The 19,378-nt window shown below is 33.2% G+C and overlaps 1 protein-coding gene across 1 annotated transcript; it reads left to right on the top strand.

The window, feature by feature from the left end:
- The first annotated feature begins 758 nt into the window (after positions 1 to 758).
- LOC145254743 (ubiquinone biosynthesis protein COQ4 homolog, mitochondrial-like) lies at positions 759 to 17,889 on the top strand. Its single transcript, XM_080113482.1, has 6 exons — positions 759 to 916; positions 3,679 to 3,840; positions 9,237 to 9,333; positions 11,688 to 11,790; positions 15,753 to 15,976; positions 17,307 to 17,889. The coding sequence occupies exons 1-6, from the start codon at positions 796 to 798 to the stop codon at positions 17,509 to 17,511; spliced, it is 912 nt and encodes a 303-aa protein (XP_079969608.1). The 5' UTR covers positions 759 to 795; the 3' UTR covers positions 17,512 to 17,889.
- The last annotated feature ends 1,489 nt before the right edge of the window (positions 17,890 to 19,378 follow it).

Here is a 19,378-nt window from a genome sequence, read left to right as displayed (position 1 = left end):
CAGACAGCTAAATCTCACCCCCACACAGAGATCCCTAGATGTAAAAGATCTTTCTACTCCAGTAGTTTCTTCACCAGAACCGCTAGATTTTGGAATTCCATTCCAGGTCCCTGCTTCCCCAACTGTACTAACATGCAGAAGTTCAAGTGTAACGTGAACAGACATCTTGCTGGCCAAATCCCCACATACTACCCCAGTAGATGTTACCCCTGATAGTAGTCCCCCTGGCCCTGCACCAAAGTGGCAATGTGCCTTGTTTGGGGTGAAAATGTAAAAAAAAAAAAAAAAATCCAGTATTGAGTTGATCGCGACGAAATAATTCTGTGTAGGCATTAAAAAAATGTTTCTTATGTTAAATATTATTACATGAGGAGTCATTTTGAGTTAATACTTATTTTATTTTAAGCATCTAAACACAAGAAATACACGATTTGTAAATATTGTTTAAAACCTAACATGGCCATCTTATATCGGCCATGTTATTATTTTTTGTTGTTTTTCTATTAATAATTATTTTTAAAAATAATAATTTTGAGGGTAAAATATAATTCTTATAAATGATTATAATTTAATTAATGGGTGCTAGTGCATTTACTGACCCTCTCCATGTTAAGAATGGCTTTTTAAATAATAACGTTATTATTTCAGCACGGATCAATAAGTGCACTCCACTGCACTAGTACCAATTAATGTTGTTAGCTTTTCAACTTTTTAAAAATTTTTGTCCTCGGAATTTCTAAATACGAAACTACGGATTGCGAAAAGAAGTTAAAAACCGGTGTTAAGCGATACAAAATGGCTTCGTCTTTACTTTGTTGTCGTCAAGGTCTTCGTTCAATTCTGCGAGCGACTCTCGCCAAAAATAATACGCGACACATTCGAAATACAATTGTCCGGGGGTTTCTCTCGGAAAACGGTAATAAAGTAAAAAAACACGATTTTGCTTTCGTAATTTTTGAAAATCAAAACATAATTCATCGTCTTTGAATTCTATTTACGCCGCCGGTAAATAATTGACGTCAAACGAAAATTGTTTTTGTTTCATTATTGTTTGACTAATATTTTCTTTTGTCTTTTTTTGTTGTTTTCCCGCTTTTTAGATATTTCTCCTCTTCCTTATTGAAAAAACAAAAAAGTAAATAATAATAATAATAATAATTATGATATGCCGTCAACTTTGACATTGAGGTAACTGTCGTACATCGCGGATACACAGAACAACAGGTGACTACAGTCCGTGTGAAGACCAAGTTCTCTAAAACTATGATGGTCTTTGGGTGTGTTTTCAGCAAAGGCCATATTATGAGACTCCGTTCAGATGGCTATATTGAGTTGTTGTCTCCCTGTAATTTACCGTTTACATGGTATGAACCCCTAGACCTTGGGACTATTTTGTGCCATTTCACCGCCTTCGGTAGTGTTTTTCTTACTTGATATGTTCGCATGCGAACGGGCGTGGTGGGGGTGTCTTATCACATCACATTAAAGAATCTTTAAGCGGTCATTTCAAATAAAGTAAAAAAAAAAATGTGATTAACGGAATACCCCCCTCCCCCAAAAAAGAACGAGAAACATAAAAATGTGTTTGGCACTTATACTTTTGTAAACCGCTCGTGAATGTGATAAGACACCCCACCACGCCCGTTCGCACGCGAACATATCAAGTAAGAAAAACACTACCGAAGGCGGTGAAATTTTTTGATCAATTATAACAGCATTAAAAACTACGTAAGATAAAAAAAAAAATGAACTACATTTTTTTTTCTTTTTAACTTATTGGAAAGATTTCTACTCGATGCAATAAGACACTTCACTACGCATATTTATACACATTACATTTAATAAAAATCATTATAGGAGAAATTATTATACTAACCCAGTCTAAACATTGTAAAAACGTATACAGAAATACAACTTTGGTGATATAGATTAATTTCAACAGTTAATATTATTGCTAGGAATTAAATGACACATCTCTGCTCCTGCATGACCATGACAGGAGTTGCTTTTTTTTTTTTTTTTTTTACATGGAGTTCACCACTTATCAAGGCCCAATGGCCACTCGGGGATGAGGGTTATTGTGTGTACAGTAATCAATGGGATAGTGTAGTAATAGTATTGGAGAATTGATAACGTGTCATTACTTAAGGGAGCGGTTCATCAGGAATTTGTTTGTGTTGGACTTGAAGACATCCAGGTTGAAGTCGGGAGGGAAACAGGCAAGCGCCGCGGAACAGAATTCCACAGGCGTGCAGTTCTAAGAAAAAAGCTTTGTTCATGGAATCTATATTTTGATTTAGGCACAGATAAGGAGTGGAGAAAATTATTGACGGTGGTTTCAGCTAGTCGGGTGTTTTTTGAAAAAGATTGGCGAGGGGGGACCAGAGAATGGAGTTCAGACGAGCATTTGCCATGGAAATAACGATAGAACAAAGATAGGCTCGCTACGTCTCTTCTGTGGGAAAGAGGTTGCAGGGAAGAGAAAAGGGCATCCCCCACCAAGCCACAAAGTCTATTTTGTACTCTTTCAAGGCAGGATAGGCTGTTTTTAGCAGCTCCTGCCCCGATGTGGCAGCAGTACTCCATCCTTGGACGTACTTGGCTTTTATATAGATATACAGATGCTTTCTTAAGAGTTACAACGTTAATATCTGCAACAGAGATATGAAATATCCAGGTCATAAATGCATAAGTTCTGTCATCATAACAATGCAATTTGCAATTTCTTCTGATCCATTCAGATTGAATAAAAAATAAGTCATTATTTTAGGAACGTCGCTTGCACTTAAACAGACAACAAGCATTAATTAAATTAAAAAAGAATGTCTTTTTTTGTCCTAGGAATATTACGAGGGTCGTTTGAAAAGTAATTTTTTAGTGCTAATGCACTTACTGATCCACACTATTTTTTAAATCGTATTTCCAAGTTTAATTAAAATTTTGATATGCTTTTTTATTCAATTGTAAAGTTAAAGTATAGAATAGGTACAAAACACCCTCCCCTCTCCATGTTAAGAATGGCTTTTTAAATAATAACGTTATTATTTCAGCATGGATCAATAAGTGCATGAGTACCCATTTTTTTAACTTGAAAAGTTGGAGAGTTACAAAGGCGGATGTTGAACCATTAAAACGAGCAACGTTTTGTGCTCTAGAATTTATTTTTCTACACAGTCACCAGCATCCTCAATACATAGTCACCAGCATCCTCAATACATTGTTACCAACAATGAACAATGGTGGTACATGGGCATCAGGAGTGCACTTTGTTATACGAAGGTCGTTCCAAAAGTAAAACATTCTTGGGTTTTTTTTTAGCTCAAAAAGTTGAAGAGCTATAAAAACGGGAGTAATATTATTAAAACGAGTGACTTTTGTGCTCCAGAATTTATTTTTCTGCATAGTCTCCACCATTTTTAATGCAATTTTGCAAGGAATTCAATGACGTGTCTCTGCTTCTGATGCAGATCCGTCGCAGGGAGTTGCTTTTTTATAGTCTCACATCGTCATTATCTGCAACAGGGAGATGAAATTTTCAGGCTATGAATGCATAAGTTCAGTCATCATAACAATGCAATTTGCAATCCCTTTTGATCCATTCGGGCAGAATAAAAATAGGAGTCATTACTTTTGGAACATTGAGAAGTATTTTATATTTTTGTTTTCATTTCTTTCCAGTTCATTCAAAAACAACAGATGACAATCCCAGTGATTATTCTCCAGAGAAAAATCTGAATTACGATGTCTTGTACGAAGGGCATATACAATTGTCTCCTTTTCAACGAGTCCTTCTTTCAGTCGGATCAGCTGCAATGTGTTTGTACAACCCATCTAGAGATGGTGAGTATTTTTGTTTTTACCATATATAAAAATGACAAATGTGGCTTAATTTAACACTTAACTGCAGTTTCACAGGATTTTTGATCCCCAAAACTATATTAATAATCTTTAACATCTCTCTTCATTTGAATATTAAGAAAGTGACAGTAGCTAATGATGCGGACTGATGACCTGGGTGTACCAAGTTCAAATCCAGCCAGTTCTATAGTGCCACTTTCATTTAAGGATGTTGGCAACCTTCATGAGGTCGTTCCTGTGAGAATACCAATAACTGAAACAACAAAGATGTACGATGCTGACTCAAACGAAATTAATTTAGTAAAATTTAAACAGATTAGAAAGCAAACTCTAAAAGAATTAACATTTTTTTTCAAACGCTTTTGATCTGATGTAAGCGAACACTATATTTACTAACCCTGACGAGACAATTCTTGTAAATATAATTTTCTTGTATCGAGATATAAGTTTCATACATGTTTCAGTGTTCGAACGATCTTTTTTTTTTTTTTTTACATGGAGGTCACCACTAATCAAGACCCGGAAGCCACTCGAGGATTAGGGTACGTGTACAGTAATCAATAGGATAGTATCGTAGTAATCGTTAGTATTGGAGATTTGATAAAGTGTCTTTTTTTTGTTTTTTTTTACTTCAACTTCCTTAGACTATATATATATATATTCATCCACATACTGTACTGTTTTGGTGTTTCATAGCTCATCAGTGTGGCTAGACAGGTAACTGCCTCAAGCCAGGATCGAAACCCGACCGCCCAAATGACAGTCAAGGCTTCTCACCATTTTATAAATATATATATATATATATATATATAATTAAAAGTAAAAAGATTTGGAATTCCCTGGTATGTGGGAGAGAGGCCAACTTAAGTTTTTTGAAAAGAACTGCTGTGGAGAGTTCTCTGCAATCGATCCTCATAAAGTTTCTTAGAGATGTTGAGTGAAATCGAGCTCACTGAATGGGAGCCGAGAGAGTCAGGATGATGATTTTCAATTTAAATGTTCGTTAAAAAGAACTGATGATGATGATTTTCACTTTGAATGTTCGTTAAAAAGAACCGATGATGATGATTTTCAATTTGAATGTTTGTTAAAAAGAACTGATGATGATGATGATTTTCACTTTGAATATTCGTTAAAAAGAACTGATGATGATGATGATTTTCAATTTGAATGTTCGTTAAAAAGAACTGATGATGATGATTTTCAATTTGAATGTTCGTTAAAAAGAACTGATGATGATGATTTTCAATTTGAATGTTCGTTAAAAAGAACTGATGATGATGATTTTCACTTTGAATGTTCGTTAAAAAGAACTGATGATGATGATGATGATTTTGAATTTGAATGTTTGTTAAAAACTGATGATGATGATTTTCAATTTGAATGTTCGTTAAAAAGAACTGATGATGATGATTTTCACTTTGAATGTTCGTTAAAAAGAACTGATGATGATGATTTTCAATTTGAATGTTCGTTAAAAAAAACTGATGATGATGATGATTTTTAATTTGAATGTTCGTTAAAAAGAACTGATGATGATGATTTTCAATTTGAATGTTCGTTAAAAAGAACTGATGATGATTTTGAATTTGAATGTTTGTTAAAAACTGATGATAATGATTTTCAATTTGAATGTTTGTTAAAAAGAACTGATGATGATGATTTTCACTTTGAATCTTCGTTAAAAAGAACTGATGATGATGATTTTCAATTTGAATGTTCGTTAAAAAGAACTGATGATGATGATTTTCAATTTGAATGTTCGTTAAAAAGAACTGATGATGATGATTTTCTCATTCTTTCTTGTTGCTCTCTCTCCCCTCCTTCTCATTCTTTCCATTTTTTCTATTTTTTCATTTGATATAATTTCACCCATTATTTTACTTCACACTTTCCAATTTTTCTTTCTTTAAATTTTATTTTCTTTGTCTTTTTTGTTCTTTTTTTTTTTTTTAGTTTTTCTTTTGTTACTCGTGTTCTCTTTTTTTTTGTTTTTGAATGCTTGCATGTTTCCGCCTAGATCGCTGTAGATTCAAAGACGAGGAAGAGGCCAAACTAGGTTTTTTTTGTCATGTTCATCCCAAACAAGGCGTGGTGCTACTTAGACGTAAGGTGCAACTATTTGAGATTATCTTTAGTTAATATGAATGAGATGTTAGTTTACATTACATTTAAATTTCTGCGTTTCAGTACGATCATGGATGCAGGTAACCAGGAGGGAATTCCAAAGTCTAGCAGTCCAAGGGACAAAGCTATTAGAATAAAATGCTTTCCGACATCTAGAAAGTCTTACAATGAAGGGTGGGGGTGGGGGGGAGCATTGTTGCTTAGCAGGTTTGTCGGAGGTATGCACATTGAGGGAGCACAAGTGCAATGAATGCATCAGAGCATATTCCATTAAAATACTTGTGAAACAGGCGCAGGGCTTCAACATTGCAGTGATGAGACAGGGGTTGGAGCTTAGTTGACAATGTGGGACATATTACATTGAGGACTTTTCCTTGGACTCTGTTAAAGAGGAAGAGACTAGTATTAGATGACCAGCCCAGATATGGCAACAATACTCCATGCATGGGTGAATGGTGGCTTCATAGAGATACTGGATACTCTCGGGTATGAGTAATTTTCTAGCACAATAAAGAGAACCCACCTTTTTTGTAGCAGTCTTCGCCATATTCGCGGACGTTTAGGAAATCGACCCTCCCTCTAAATTCCACAATTTATATTTTTTCTTTTTTCACGTTAATCTCATTGATTAAAAACTTTCAGATTAAAAAAAAATATTGAAAGAAATATTTTTTATGACTTTTATTGTCGGGGATCAGTTTTCAATTATAACATTCTACTAAATTGAACACCTACTTTGTGACCATCACCGAGAAAAATTTTGTCCTTAATGTATTTGTTTCAGTTCATGTTGCTTGCGAATGCTAAGTTGAAAAATTTAAAGGAAGAATTCTCAGGTGTTATTAGTCACGACTATTAGTGATTGAGAAAGTTTCTTGAAATTATTAAAGGAAAGAAACTTAGTTTATGCATTGAATGTTACCATCCACTACAGACTGGAGTTCGTTTTCTGAGAATTCTGCCATTGCCTTAAATATGTGTACATCCATTTTCCCCTCATGCTTATTATAAAGGATTGTGTATGGAAATGTTGCAGAGAGAACACATAACATGGAAGATCTCTACAGTTTATCCTCATGATATCCTTGGATGTGTAGAGTGAGACCTGCTATATGAGGATGTAATGTGGTCATTAGTTTTCTCTGACTATGTTGTGACATTTTAACACTCGGACCCAACATGCAAACAAACAAACAAACAGACAAAGGAAGAAATTCGACTCAGCTTTTTCTGTTGAAACGAAAGGCATTTATTCATGGTACATTTCAAACTAATGCATTGCATCTTGCTTTAGAGGTGTTTTTCTTCATCTCGTCTGCCATGTAATTAATCAAACCCTGCCATCTCGACACAGGCTTAAAAGTCTTTCATGCCGACGTGTTTTTTTCTGTCCTCGCCACATGGTGTTTTTTTTCTCTTATTTTCTCCTTTCTCTTTCTTGGTCTGGTCATTTGCATATGTGTCATGCAGCTGCTGCTGTTAACACGCATTAGCAGTTCTATTATCCCCTCCTCCCCAGTGAGAATGATGCGGTTGAACTTGCATGTTATTTGAAAAAGAATTGACATGATGATGATTGAAAAATAAATACTTGCAGAGATTTTCTCGTTTTTAATTAAAAATAAAAAATGTCAACAAAATTTGAGGAGCTAATGTGAATACCTTTTTACACTTAAAATAGTTGAAATACGAAAACTAAACATTGTTGTCTTTTATTCTAAAGAAAAAAATTGGCTATAATTAATTATAACTATAATTATAACTATAATTAATTGTAGCTATAATTAATTATAGCTATAATTAATTATAACTAATTAATTATAACTATAATTAAAAAAACATGCTTTTTGCTTTACATCATCATCATCATTATCATCACTATCAGCATTGATTTAACGTCTGTTTTACATGTTAGTACATGTTGTCTCAAGAAGTGGATGGTAAATCATTGGAATACCTTTCTAGCAGCTGCATTGGCTCCAACCCTATTGGCTTGCCTTTTCATCGGACTTTGCCTGCAATACTGGAGTGGTAAACCTAGGTCTCCTTATCATCTATCTCAGGTCTGCATCTGGAGAGACAACTCTAGGTTCAACTGTATAGCTGCAGCAGATGCTGCAGTGCACCAAATGCAGAATGCCATTATCTCACAAGATCATATCGTCATCATATCCTGTGTTGGACTGCTTTCAGAAATTAACTGAGTATGTGTGGTGTGCAGATATATAAATAGATTTCCAAAAATAACCATTTCAGACTCGACCAACATCCCTAAAATCAGAGGAAAAAAATTGTTCTAAATTTTTTCTTCAGAGATGCACACCATGTGCTAATTAAAATGGACGACTGATCAATAGAGTGTGACAACAGGCAATAAGTATTCAAATTTTAATAAATTAAAATTCAGTTAAAAAAAAAAAACTAATGAAGTGGAAAGAGAAATAGTAATACAAAACACAGGTGGAGAAGTCATATTAGATTTTGAAGTTGATCAAAAATGACAGCAAATCAATGATTCAGAATATATTTTGAGAGCAAAGACAAATTGTTCAAAAATGAATTCTCGGAATGTTTTGATTAATATCATCTCTAACCTTCTTCAGGTGTATCTTGTCAAACTCGGGAATCTAAATAGAATTTAAAACGGAACCTGTTATTTAATTCATGGAGGTAGTATGCTCTCGTTCAGTCAGCCATGACCAAGTATAAGTTTTAATTCACAATTGTATTCTTAATATTGCCTGTACTGAGGATTGAACCTTCAACTTCCAGAAGAATGCCACTTTGTTCAAAGTGACAGAGATTCCCAAATTCGACAGAAAGATTCCAGAGTCCAACAAGATTCACCTGAAGTGAGTTGGCAGTTTGGGTTTATTTTCGGCAACCTCAAAACTCTTGCTTTCCTTATTTTATTCTTTAGTCCTCATATTCATTGAGTGAAGTATCTGACAAAAAGGGGAAAATTGCTATTTTTTTATCAAAATCTATTTTATTTAACATTTATTGTTGACAAATTTTTGACCTTGAAGTAGTATTTTTTGCTCCTTACATCAAATGGCTTCATGCCTTGCCTGAAGCGATTTCCATAAAACAAAAAGATGAGAACAGTAGTTTAAATAATCCAAATAATCCAAGTTGTTTTTTCATTAGTTCGGCTCAAGACTTATTGAGTGATGCGTTATATTGAATGAAATTAATTATACAAAGTTTTACAAAAATGAAAGTTTTCTTTTTGTAATTTTTTGCTTCAGATATGATCAGCACATTTGGAGAGACGACAGGTCATGCAGCACTGACAAAAGTACGCGAACAAATGATGCAGGATCCTGAGGGGCAACAAATTCTAAAGTAAGGGCACAATTTATAAATTTTTATTGGGGGTGGGGGTAACGTTGGCTAAGTGGTTACTGACATCTACTGAAAACGTGGATGTATCAAGTTTGAATCCAGAAATACTTTTATCAAACCCTTGACCTGGTGCCTAATTTTCTGTAAAGGAGGTAAATTATATGAATTTGCAACTTTTTATTTTGTACTAGATGACATTTGACCCCTTTGACCTGTACATTTTTTTTTCCTCTTCTTCCTCTTTTCACTCTTACATTGTTTATACGATTAGTCTCATTCTCTTCCGTTTACTGTCATTCAATCATTTCTAGCTTCATTCACTTGTAAAACTTTGAACTATTGACCAGGAGACCAGGAAACTAATGACCATGCACAACACCTGAAGAATTTTACTTCTTTATTTCCAGTGTTTACTTATTTACATCATCTTATTCTCATTCTCTTATATTTCTGTTTTTTGTTTTTTGTTTACAAGAGTCACTTGGTGGGCTTTTGTCCAATTTCTAAACATTAGCAAACCTTACAAAAAGTACACGGAAGTGTGAAAAGAAAGAAATCTTTGAAGATTTTGAAAGATTTGAATTTAGCATAAATTAATTAAGAAATCGTCACGGCTTCGTGTGTAAACATATTTGGTGTCAATTCTTTTTTCATTTAAAGTTTCCATGTTTGAACTGGTTGCAAAACACAATTTTTTTGATATAAAAAGAAATAAAATGAAAGACAAATGATTCTTAGTTACTAGAAATTCTACAGGAGACTCATTCATATGTAATATATTTATGTTGGCATTCTGAAGATGTTCAATGTAAATGAATATGCTCTGATATCATTGTAGCTCTTTTGTTAAAACTGTAAAAGTATTTATCTAAGCTAGCAGGGATGCCTGGTGTCGCCCTGTTGTAAAGTACGCTTAAATATAATATTTTAATTCTTACAGATTTCATATATATTATTGTAGATTTAATGTTCTATCGAGATTTATATATTATAAAGTTGCAATTCCAAATATAAAAAATATATCCATATGATTTAGGTGCATTAGATTGAATAAAAACTGAAACCAAAACTTATGGAAAAAAATGTATATATATATATAACTTGAGTTTCTTCAGCTATAATCGGAACCAAAACCAAGACTTATGAAGAATTCTTGATAAGATTATTTAAAAAAAAAAAATAAATAGATGACTTAAGTGTCATCAGCTATAATCGAAACCTTGGTGAAATTATTTATTACAAAAAATGGAAGTCTATAACAATTAAACGACAGTCACTCGGACATAAGTGTGACACATAAGATAAATAATGCACACACTTATTGAAACCTTTTTTTTCTTTCCACCGACACAAATAAACTCCAGTGCTTTATTGGGAAATGTATGAACATCTCTTCTCAGCTCTGGATAAAAGTGCACCTTGTGTTCAATTAATTGTATCCAATAAAACGTTTGCAATATATAGTATGTTTTGGCATTAAGCAACCTTAGAAAAAAGTTATGCCATAGAGCAGAAAAACCCAACCAAAATGTATTTTATTGAATAAAAAAAGGAAATTAAATAAAGAAAAATATTTGTTCAGACTCCGAATTTCCCACTACTAACTTCAACTGTAATTTCCAACACCCGTTCTCTCTCTCAGTTGTCAAAAGACTTAAAAAAAAAAACATCTTGTGCTTCCAACTTGTCCTTTTCATAGCAGTTTCTGTCCTATGCTAGTTAATGCCATATGTATATTACTAAGCCTTCTACAATGAAAATCTTTTCGTTCGTTTTCCTTCCCTCTTTCCGTCACCCGACAGGATAGAGAGAGGCACACCTTTTTTTTTTTTTTTTACACAGTGGTCACGACTTATTAAGGCCCGGAAGCCACTCAGGGATAAGGGTTATTGCAAGTACATTAGGTTAGTGTGGAGATTAGATGAAGTGTTTACTTAAGGGGGTGGTTCATTAGGAATTTGTTAACGTTGGACTTGAAGACATCCAAGTTGTAGTCAGGTGGGAAGCAGGCAGACAGAACAGAGTTCCACAGGCGTGCAGTTCTAAAAAATAAGCTTTGTTCATGGAATCCACGTTTTGATTTAGGCACAGATAAAGAGTGGGGGAAATTTTTCACAGTGGATTCGGCTAGACGGGTGTTTTTCGTGAAAGATTGGCGAGGGGGACCAGAGATTGGAGTTCAGACGAGCACTTGCCATGGAAATAACGTTTGTGTAAGTGATTTGCTTCATTAAATTCAACACATAATCAGTTTCCCTAATGTTGTTGTTCAATTCTGCTACATTTATCGATGCTCAAAAATGTTTGTCACAATTTGCTCTTCATTCTTGCTTTATTTCTTTCCTTCTTCCCAGCGACAAGCCAATCATTAGTTCGAAAACAATTGACCTTGAATATCTTGGAAGTCTTCCTGATGGAACGCTCGGCAAAGAATATTGGCGATTTCTCAGTTACAATGTAAGCTAATTTATTTTTATGCTTTTCGTTTTGTTGATGTTGTATACAATTTTTTTTGTTTTGTTTTTTAAGCTGATCTTGTATACAGACACTTGCTGTTAAAATGGGGTCAGTCTAACAGAAGTAGTAATGTGAAAAGGGGAAGAAAGCGTGCAATGGGGTCTTAGCCCTCCTCCTTCTCATGTGACAATGGGAGTGAGGGAGCATCCTGCGTTGCCCGATTGTAAAAAAAAAACATTGTGAGAGCTGAGGGAGAGTGCAAAAAATATAATCGGAAAAAAATGATGCGTGCTGGGCATGAACATGCATAACTGAAATTAGCAACCAAACCCTTTTACCAATGTGACCATGATTACGTAGATGTTATGACATCACAAATTAGAGTTATTTCAAATGAAAAAGGTATTGACGATTAGTGCATACGCGATTAATGTTATAAATGTTTTCATTAAAAAGTCGTCAAATCATCAGCTCCTTTTTTGGAATTAATGTTTTTTGCATTGTTTTTTGTATTGTTTTTTGCATTGTTTTTTTTTGCATTGTTTTTTGCATTGTTTTTTGCATTGGTTTTTGTATTGTTTTTTGTATTGTTTTTTGCATTGTTTTTTGCATTGTTTTTTGCATTGGTTTTTGCATTTTTTTTTGTATTGTTTTTTGCATTGGTTTTTGCATTGTTTTTTGTATTGTTTTTTTTATTGTTTTTTGCATTGTTTTTTGCATTGTTTTTTGCATTGTTTTTTGTATTGTTTTTTGTATTGTTTTTTTGCATTGTTTTTTGTATTGTTTTTTGCATTGTTTTTTGCATTGTTTTTTGCATTGTTTTTTTTTTGCATTGTTTTTTGCATTGTTTTTTGTATTGTTTTTTTGCATTGTTTTTTTTGCATTGGTTTTTGCATTGTTTTTTGCATTGTTTTTTGCATTGTTTTTTGCATTGGTTTTTGCATTGTTTTTTGCATTGTTTTTTTGCATTGTTTTTTTGCATTGTTTTTTTGCATTGTTTTTTGTATTGTTTTTTGTATTGTTTTTTGTATTGTTTTTTGCATTGTTTTTTGCATTGTTTTTTGCATTGTTTTTTGTATTGTTTTTTGCATTGTTTTTTGCATTGTTTTTTGCATTGGTTTTTGCATTGTTTTTTTGCATTGGTTTTTGCATTGTTTTTTGCATTGTTTTTTTGCATTGGTTTTTGTATTGGTTTTTGCATTGTTTTTTGCATTGGTTTTTGCATTGGTTTTTGCATTGTTTTTTGCATTGTTTTTTTGCATTGGTTTTTGCATTGGTTTTGTATCCCAAATTTTTGTATGAATTTAAAACTGTGAAAAAAAAATGAAAACAAAAGAAAGTTTTTGTTTTTTTGTTGTTTTCATTAAAGAATTGTAATTGGATTGGAATTTTTGTTCGTTTTAAATAAAAATTTAACCCTCAGTTAATTTAAACCGCTGATAAAAAAAAATTAAAATTAGGAAATTGTTTTTTGTTTTAATATAATTAACCACCAATCAAAAAAAGTTCCCAGTAAATAGTACAAAATACGAAACAACCCAGTTTGAATAGGCATGTACCAACCTCAAAACAAATGGCTATGAGACAACCTCCTAATCCACTCGGCCACAGCACTGATTACGAAATCACATCGAAAATTCTTGTATTTAAACTAGTTCAGAGAACAATGGTTGATGCATGTGCAGTTGTTGAAATTATTTAGAAAGAGAGGATTTCAGGTGACCAACACAATATCTATTTAATAATTGACCATTTTTTTCTAATTTTCCAATATCATTTGTCTGAGAAATTGCTCTTTCGAGTTGGTGCGTGTACGATGCGTATGAGAAAAGTTTTTAGCGGACACACACACACACACACAAACACACACACAGGTCCCCTTCATATAATAGAAGAAGATAATTTAATTTTCAGCATTTTGTAAAACATCTGATCGATTTTAATGTGAAACAAATATTTCTGACAATAAACGAAACAAAAATGAAAGTAAAGATTATCGAGCAACGTCAAGTCAGTATGTTGTATTTCTGATGTGTTTTAAAGAACGATACGCTGATATATAAAAATATTATGCCTTTATTCTTGGTGAGGGATGGTTGGTGTTAGGAAGGAGATGCAAACACAGGAATTCAATAGGTTTATTCTTCTTAGGCTCATTTGTCAGCTAACAATATCTTTTCAGGTTGTTATTATATAAGTATTTGTGACCACCTAAAATGGTCATTTTGGGATGGTATTGTCATTGTAAACACACTCCAGCTGTGTTTTATTTAGCCATCGTGATTCATTTGGTTGACTTGACTTCAATTATACCTTGTGTTGAAAATGACATTTTGGTACATTTGATAATTAATGTTGTTCTACAGGTGCAAACCTTTTGTCAAAACAATCTCTCAATAAAAAACACAGCCTTAATAGATATTAAGACTTCAAATAATTTTATTCAAATGCTCATTTGGTACATTTAATAATGCAGGTGCATGTTTTTTGTCTAAAGTGGTTTCTCTGCACACACAACCCAAATATCCAATAGGTACAGCTAGTACTTTATATATATATTTTTTTTTCTTTTAACCACTTTTTCCTTACAGGGAACAAGAACTCATTATGTTCATCAAAAATTTCCTATTGTTTTGCCCTGTACTAATATATATAAAGTTTATATAATACTAATATTATATGTACTAATATATATAAAGTTTATATAATACTAATATTATATGTACTAATATATATAAAGTTTATATAATACTAATATATGTAAAGTTTATATAATACTAATATTATATGTACTAATATATATAAAGTTTATATAATACTAATATATGTACTAATATATATAAAGTTTATATAATACTAATATTATATGTACTAATATATATAAAGTTTATATAATACTAATATATGTACTAATATATATAAAGTTTATATAATACTAATATTATATGTACTAATATATATAAAGTTCACTATATATGTGTTTAATTTTTCTTAGTACGTCCTAGTGCTCAGCTATACATGAAATATAAAAGGTCACTGGAAATAGTTTTCATTTGAAATAGTTTTCATTGGAAATAGTTTTCATTGGAAATAGTTTCGTTGCAATCCATCCCTTTAGTTAGTATCAAAAGGGACAGACTACAATGTTTATTAAAGAAACATGAGGGTCCTTATCCATGAAATTCTTTATTTGGCCAATCAACTCTGGTGTTCTTATGTCTTTACTCCTCTCACACCTCTCATTATCCCTCACAGACTCCCTACCTTCCTTGAATCTCTTATGCCACTCCAAAAAAAAAAAAATGATGCTTGATTCATGCAATATGGTTCAAAAGTAGTTTGGAGCATTCCACATGTTTCTGTGGAATTTTTTCAAGTTTAAAACAATTTTATTGCATATCGTTTTTCTAGTGTCTTCACAGTTTTGAAATTCACCAGCTGTGAAAATTAGGCTTTAGTAGAATGTATTCCAATTCCTGCTGTAGCTGTTAATTTAAATCTGAAATTATAAAAATAGGTCATCTCATAAAATGTATAGCAATAAAATTCTGAATTTTCAAGAGTATCAAACAATTTTAAATGCCTGTATAAATAAAGTCTGAAAACTTATGAGGCTTCTCATAACTTGAAAATCTGAAAAATAACACGGTTTGTAAAATTTGCATCAACCCTGATTCATTTGGTAATGACGATGAACCAATTTTTGAAAGTATTATTATTTTCTGCAAGATATTTTTATTGCGCCAATTCTCAGCTGATTTTATTGTCTAAGTATTTTGGCACCTTCTGGTAGGTTATGTAACCTACCAGAGTATGCCGATAAAATCTCGTCTTTAGCATGGTCTGTATTATTCTGCATAAGCACCTTTTTTTTTTCTTGGAAAAATTGTTGATTGCCTGGTCTACTTGTATAATCATTTTTGCACTTGAAAATGAATCTATTTTCCTGAATTTGATTTTAGGGATTTGATCCTGATGGTCGACGCCCTGTTCATTTTGTCGATGATCCAGATCTAGTGTACATAATGCTGCGATATCGTCAGATCCATGATCTCCTTCATTCACTGCTGGGCATGCCTCCCCATATGCTGGGAGAGGTGGTTGTCAAATGGATAGAGGCTCTTCAGACTGGACTACCAATGTGCTACACAGCGGCTATTTTTGGACCTCTTCGATTAGGACCCAAGTAAGTATTAAGTTTATGACTTTCAAGGCGGAGGGGGAGATTGAAGCTTTAGATTGGACAATACTGAAAGAAATCACTGAGTTTACGTACCTGGGCAGCAACATAGGTTCCATGGAGAAAGATATCGAAATTTCCATCTCAAAGGCATGGGCTGCATTGAATAAACTGCGGTCAAGGCTAACTGACAAACTGAAAAGGCAGTTCTTCAGAGCAGCGGTGGAGTTTGTCCTTGTTTACAATACTACGACCTGGACACTCACCAAAAGATTGGAAAGAAAACTAGACAGCATGTATACTCGTATGCTACAAACAGTGTTAAATATATCTTGGCAAGATCCTCCTACGAAGCAGCAATTTTATGGTAACCTATCTGCCATATCTAATACCATCAGGGCACGATTTCTACGATTTGCCGGTCACTGCTCCTCTGGCATTCAATAAATAAACATTTATTTATTAAAATTAAATTCAATATTTCGATTCATAACAGAATCTTCATTCAGAAAATACAGGTTTTCTTTCATTTTTTTTTTTTTTATGTGCCATGGCGGTGGTAATGCTTGGCACATCTTCCTTCAGATGTTGGTGAAGTATAATGTTTAAATGCCTGATGGCAAACACGTCTGTGTTAAATAATAGAAAGGTTTATTGTAAGCAATGGTGACATTGGAATACAAGTTTCAAAACTTAAAAAAAATAAGCAGTGGACTTTCTATTATTTATTTTTTTAGAAAATGCAACTTTTTTTCACATTTCACCAAATATCTTTCTACAAAGTGAAATTCTAACAATTTTAGCGATGACAAGAACCCCTGCTTGACAACGTAAGAATGGGTAAAAGTCTTATCTGGGTCCTACTCTTCTGTATTGCATGAAATATTTCCAAATTTTGTTTGTGGAAACTTTGATAATGAAAAAAGTGATAAATAGAACCAAAGTTCTTGCGAACAGTGTGACTTGAACCTTGATATCTCAGAATTAACTCGGTTCTAAATTTGATCATAAACGATGTTTTGATCAAGTTTGGTGAAACTTGGTCAAGTGATATGGATGGTAGGTTGTACACAAACTAGCAATCACAAATTCAAGTGAAGCCATCAAGAGGTAAATATAAAAGTTTTGTCGATGGAGATTTTTTGTTAAATAACATTTGCATAAAATTTTATTATGCAGCGAAAAAAATATTTTGATGCGTTCATCTTTGATGCTTTCGTTTGAAATGGAACTTTCATTGTGAAATGCTGATTGAATTGTCATATTTTAAGGATGGATTTGTTATTTTCTTTTTAACCTTTTTTTAAGTTGAATTTTTGTTCGTTTTCTATTTCAGACATTCACAGCTTTACCGGAAGACATATCTGCCGTATGCAATCCGGTGTGGCAGGCAGGCCAAATTTTTGATGTCCGTCTATTTTGAAAAACATTGGGAAAGGAATGTGTCTGATCTTCGCAAAGAATTGAATCTCGAAGATCCACCAACGAATCTTCAGATGAGGGACAAAAGAAAAGTAAAAGACGATTCCATTACGGAATGAGTTGAAACAAATTGACCAAAATTATGGACAAATTTTTTAAACCCTTATTTAAAAAAAAATTATTTAATAAAATAGAAAAAAAAAATAATGTTGAAAAAAAAATCTGTAGTTTTTGTTTTCTTAACAAGAACTTTGGTTCTATTTCTCAGTTAGTTTTTGCATTATCAAAGTTTCCATAAACAAAATTTGGGAATATTTCATGCAATACAGAAGAGTAGGACCCAGATAAGACTTTTACCCATTCTTACATTGTCAAGCAGGGGTTCTTGTCATCGCTAAAATTGTTAGAATTTCACTTTGTAAAAAGATATTAAGATTTATTTTTTTGAAAGATCTCTTCTTTGATTTGTACTTATTAAAGCACAACATTTTACAAAATCCATGGGTCAAGGGATATTTTATGGTGTTTCTACCTTGCAGCAGCATTCTGACCTGCACACGAGCTACTTCAAAAATTTTATAACTCTGGTAGTTAATGTAAAAAAAAAAACGTGATACGCACATTTAATACCCAACATCATTACGAGAAAGAGCTATGAACTCCGTGTTGGATGTTTTTTGTGTTTTTGAATTTTTGGAGAGGAAATGGTTTTAATGATTTTTAACTGATAAAGGGAGGTAATTCATTTCTCATTAATGTTTGTGATGATGATGGTTTTTTTTGTGACACTGGATGTACAGACAAGTAAATGAATATTTAGATATTTAGAATGAAATGTGCATTTCCAGGGTGTTTGCCTTTAACTTAGCTTTGGCAAAATGTCTGCAAACATTCTGCTAAAGCCAAGTTAAAGGAAAACACTCTGGAAAATGCACAAAATGGAAAGGACACTTTGAAAAACTACTTGGAAATGAACCAGTAGAGGCTGATCAACCATTTCAGCCAATTGTTGAACAGGAACTCGATATTGAGAAAGATTTTACAATGAAGGAACTTTTATCTGCACTAAAGAAGACCAAGAATCGTAAAGCTGCAGGTTTAGATGACATTCCTCCAGAAGTCTGGAAGACATGTGGCTTCAATGACATCCTTTTTGATTTATGCAATGCTATATATTAAGAGGTTATTCATGTGTGGAGAGAAGGATGCAACTTCCCTTCCCAAGAAAAGTGACTGAAGCACACCAAGCAACTCCAGAAGAATAACACTCACTCAAAATGCAGCGAAAATATGCAACGCCATTTTAAAGCTGCAGGTTTTAGAAGTCTGGAAGACAGGTGACTTCGATGACATCGTTCTTGATTCATGCAATGCTGTATCAATGTTGTAATCAAAAGATTATTCATGTGTGAAGAGAAGGAGGCAAACTTTCAAGAAAAGTGACAAAAACATACTAAACAACTACAAAGCAATAACACTCACTCCAATTGCAGCAAAAAATCTAAAACACCATGCTTCTCAACCATATCCAACCAAAGATTGAAAAAATGCTAAGGAAGAACCAAAATGGAAAGAGTTGCTCTACTACTGGTCAAATTCTTACTGTCAGGAGACTAATTGAAGGAGTCAAAGCCAAAAACCTTGAGGCAGTCATGCCCTTTGTAGATATCCCCAAAGCATTCGACTCTGTACATAGAGGAGAAATAGCCAGCATCTTAAAGACATATGGCATTCCAAATAAAATCATTAACGCTATCATGATGCTATACACTCGAGCAATGGTCAGATTGCCAGATGATGATACTTGAATTCTTTGACATTCACGCTGGAGTTCCACAAGGAGACAATCTAGCCCTTTTCTTTTCATTCTTTGTCTTGACTGTGTACTTTGCACCTCTGTTGATATACACCACACACTGAGTTTCACCTTAAATCAATCCAGAAGCAGACGGACGCCATCCATCAGCATATATAACTGATGCAGAT

The sequence above is a fragment of the Euprymna scolopes genome, chromosome 30 (assembly GCF_053919585.1).
Source record: "Euprymna scolopes isolate OS-2025 chromosome 30, ASM5391958v1, whole genome shotgun sequence".
Classification (NCBI taxonomy): domain Eukaryota; kingdom Metazoa; phylum Mollusca; class Cephalopoda; order Sepiida; family Sepiolidae; genus Euprymna; species Euprymna scolopes.
Note: the sequence above shows the minus strand (reverse complement) of the source record. Positions and strands in the feature narration are given on the sequence as shown.